This window comes from Erythranthe guttata, chromosome 6 (genome assembly GCF_056151865.1).
Source record: "Erythranthe guttata isolate IM_541 chromosome 6, IM_541, whole genome shotgun sequence".
Taxonomy (NCBI): Eukaryota; Viridiplantae; Streptophyta; class Magnoliopsida; order Lamiales; family Phrymaceae; genus Erythranthe; species Erythranthe guttata.
Genome location: NC_142538.1, coordinates 17,991,579 through 17,996,124, shown reverse-complemented (window position 1 = coordinate 17,996,124; position 4,546 = coordinate 17,991,579). Strand labels below are relative to the sequence as shown.

Sequence of the window (4,546 nt, the reverse complement as noted above, 5' to 3'; positions counted from 1 at the left end):
GATACCTAGTATTCATCAATTTAATTAAACTATATTGATAGATGGATAGGATAGAAATAATTAGTTAATTACCAATTTACCATAATATTTTCAATAAACATGGCATATTATGGCGTGGATATGAATGGAATTAAATTACACGGACCGACCCAACGACCGCCCCGCCCCGATTTGTTGACCGACTACCCGACAAAATTCGGTTAGGTTCTGGGCAGGGGCTGACCCAGGAGATTTTTCTTGGGGATAGAATATGAGGGTGATCTAAAAGATTTTTTTCTTTATGGACTAAAGTGTATAAAATTGGAAGTTTGGGGGACGAAAGTGCATTAACTAATATAAATAACAAATTAAAAAAAATTGTAAAAAAAAAAATGGGGAGGCGGGGCCACTCCAAGCACACTCATAGGTGGCTCTTTTGACCCTACACTGGGTGGGTCTTCTGCTGCCACGTGTCATTTTTTTAAAATTTTCTAAAACCCTTAAAGATAAACCCTATGGGCGAATATATTATAAAAAAAAAGACACGTGGCAGCAGAGGACCCACCCGGTGTTTATCACCGGGTATAGGGTCAAAGAAGTCTTCATAGGTGTGCCCCTGGTCCCGGGTCCCCTATTCCTTGACCCGAGCCCCATCGGACCGGACCCTAGGACCTGGTCTTTATATGTTGCAAAAACACCCATAGGTGAATTTTGCTTACGAAATTTATTTAATTGAAAGAGTAATAACAAAATTATGAAATAAATTTCGAAATTAGAGTTACCATAAATTAACAAATCTATATAAGAGGCTGTGGGCCTGTGGCCAATATAAAAGTAAAACAGTGTTTCTTTGCAAAAACTATCATTTGACACGGGGACTTTTTCGGTAATTTGAAATGATAGAGAGGTTTATGTGCAATTAACTATATTTTAGGCGTTACCGAGCTCTAATTATCTCGTCAATATCACAACATAATATTATAATAAGATAATATAATTCACGAAATAATCTAAAAAAAAATATATTATCTATTTCTTAATTAACATTTGGTCCCTTTATTGAAAAATAAAGTCATAAATTTAAGAAGTTAATTTTTTTTCTATTTTGCCAATCATGATATTTGGTAAATGATTTAGGATCAGTACTAACTTTTGACATATAAAGACCATCAGCTCTTATTTCCCAGAAACAATATCCAGTGTAGCATTTCTCACTCCATTCCGAATTATAAACCTCGACGGCACTTTCTTTCGAGCCCCACCAAAAATGGCAGAAAAATAAAGTATTCGGAAGAATATTCTCGCAAAAACTCCAGTGAAAATCTTTCTTAAAATCGAGCGTATGAAATCCCAAATCGTCGTTTCCCGATGCACAGTGCAATCGCAATGGAGCCGAATTTTGAGGGAGTTTATTTGTTACATGAACCTCGTATTTGCTAGAGAAAACGCACGCGCGTTTTTCTAGTGCTATTACTTGACGATTTTGAGCCCATATCAAGAGAAATAACAAGGGGATAACGTTAGAGACTACGTATTTCATTGATTCGTATAATTATAATAATTATAATAATAATTTTTTTTTTGTGATCCATGGAGCTTGTGTTTTATAGATATGAGAAAATATTAGGATTATACTGCATTTTTTATGAAACTTGGATAGCAAAATTTATTTAATCCAAAGAGTAATAATGAAATTTAGAATGATAATATTATTGTAATAGCTAAAGTTTTATAGAATACATATAAACAATGGAATAAGACAATTAAGAATATGATATACCTAAATTAAGTGGTAAATTTTTGAAAAAAGTGGACATAAATTAGCATTAAAACTAAAAATTCAACATTTTTATTCATTTCTGTCAATTTACCGTTAGAACTAACGGAATCAAGTCTATGACCATCAATGACTTAACTGACAGACTACCGGTAAATTGACGGAAATGACAAAAAACGTTAAATTATCAAAATATGTGGACTAAATGTGTTTTTTGTGAACATAAGGGACCAAATGTTTAATCAATGCAAACTTGAGGGGTAAAAACTGTAATTTCCTATAAAGTCCTTCCACTGTGAATCTCATTCCCAATATGGGAAAGTTAGAAAATACTAAGTACATCAATGAAAATACTAAGTACATCATTCCAATGCGATGACTCAAATTGAAATTAAATTTTTTTATTTAATTATATATTTCTAAGATCTTAATTCATTTGATTTAATTCCAATTATACGCCTTGCGAAATTGTGTTGGATCTTCACCATCTGCGAAATATATGCCATCAGTCCTCGCTTCCCAATAACATTTACCTTCAAGACACCGGTAATAGGTCTTGGTACTAAATACGTCAAAAGAAACATCTTTATTATTCCACCAAAGATGACAGAAAAATAAAGTTGAGGGAACGAAATCAGTGCAGAATTTCCAATGGAAGTCATAATTAGGATTTACATTATGATATCCAAGATCATCGTCTCCAGATGCACAGTGAAACCTCAGTTGCGGAAATGGAAGCCTATTAATCACGTGAATTTCGATTTCATCAGTGAAAGTACAGTCACTTACCGTTAGGACAACATTAGCAAACAAGACGAGAAAAGGTATGAGATTTTTCATTTTGAGGTAAGGCATATAATGTTTTTCTTATTCTTATTCCCTATTTATAGGGCGAAAAATCTAAACATTTTACTAGGGCCTACCAAATTGGAATGAGTAATTGTGAAAGTATTTTTAAAATTGAAATTTGATTTAGAAAATAAACTTTCTTTTTCAAGTGGATCATGTGCATATAGATTGTGCATCCCAAATTATTGTTGTTAGATTACAAATATTGGACAATATAAATTTCTTTAACTGGGAATCACATTTTTTTGATTTTTCAGTGTCTTGATTACGAAAATTATTAATCAATCCAATTTCGTCCAATTTTATTAAAAAAAAAATAAAAAGAATAAAACTAAAGTTGTTACATTATATGATTTATGGGGAGTTAATTGCAAATGCCACCCCTGTGTAATCTATAATTACCAAATACTCCCCTGTATTAAAAAAAAACTCACGTATGCCCCCCCTGTGTTAACATTCTCGAAGCACACTGCACCTTTTTTTAATTTTAGACTTTGACTAAATATAAAAAGACTGAAATGTCCTAGGGTTTTTTCAGCAATTAGTACATGGTCATTGATTATAATTACACCAAATTTTATATCATAATTATTTTATTTTATATAAAATAAAATTATTTTGTAGTTGCAAAAAGTAAAAAAAATATATAAACAAGAATTAAAATATATTGTAATATTAAAAGTTTTTATTAGTGGCTTGGAGGTGGGCCGACGGAAATGGGGAAGAAGGTGTGAACTTTGGAAATTACAATTTGGTCCTTTAAATTTAGGTTATTTATAATTAGATCAATCTGATTTTTTCTTTCTTTATGAATGGGTATTTATGCCATTTCCTTCAAAAAAATAGCATGAGTAATCGCACAACCGGCGAGTGAGACATAAGATTTGCCTCCACGGGTCTTAATGCATTGACTTTGTTAACACATGGGGTATGAGTGAATTGTTTTTTGACAGGGAAATATTTGGCAATTAGAGATTATACAAGGGTGGTATTTGCAACCGATTTATGAGCCTAAACGAACTAATTTGAATAAATTTGTGTCTGAAATTGTCCTAATCTTCCTAATACTGCGGATTATTAGCAAAATTGGTAATGTAAGAACGTTTTTCTATGCTACACTCTTTGAAGGTTATACTCAGTGAATTTTTACTGTTGATCTAAACACACCAATGTGGGTGTGTGTGTTTGTGTATTTGGATCTTATGAATGGTAAAAATGATGGTGTTACAAAGGTAAATGAAAATCAATATCAAGAGAGTACTACTCAATCTTTATTTATTCATAGTAATAATTTGTAATTGACATATTCGGAGTTGAGATCTCAAACATATTTAACTTTAATTCCAGTCGTATTTCTTCTGGAAATCACTCGGGGTTTGACCGCCCGAGAAATAGATACCATCGGTCCGTGCTTCCCAATAGCATTTACCACGGAGACACGGGTTATCATCATGGGACTTAAACACATCAAAAGCAACATCATTATTATTCCACCAGAGATGACAAAAGAACAAAGTATTGCCCGTCCAATTCTCGCAAAATCTCCAGTTGAAATCATAATCACGATCTATATTGTGATATCCAAGCTCGTCATTTTTAGATGCACAGTGCAACCTTAGTTGCGGACTTGGAAGCCTATTAGTCACATGAACCTCGTATTCTTCGGTAATACCACAACCACTAGTCATGTTTACGAACATCATTAGGTAAATATTAGCGAAAACGACAAGAAAAGGTACGAGATTTTTCATGGTGATATAAGACATTATTTATATATATATTTTTTATTTTCTCTAAGATTTTAATATATTTGGTTGAGCTCTTCGCAGCTCTATTTATAGGGCTGCAAGCACTAAGCCTTAATTATCACCTACTAAATTGAAATTCAAGATTATGAATCACTTCTGAATTTGATTTAGAAAATGAGCCTATATATTTGAT

At 32.4% G+C, this 4,546-nt stretch overlaps 1 protein-coding gene across 1 annotated transcript; it reads right to left on the bottom strand.

Annotated features, from left to right (window-relative positions):
- Nucleotides 1–3,942: 3,942 nt before the first annotated feature.
- Nucleotides 3,943–4,293, bottom strand: LOC105955329 (S-protein homolog 29). Its single transcript, XM_012979045.2, has one exon. The coding sequence runs from the start codon at nucleotides 4,291–4,293 to the stop codon at nucleotides 3,943–3,945; it is 351 nt and encodes a 116-aa protein (XP_012834499.2).
- Between the last annotated feature and the right edge of the window lie 253 nt (nucleotides 4,294–4,546).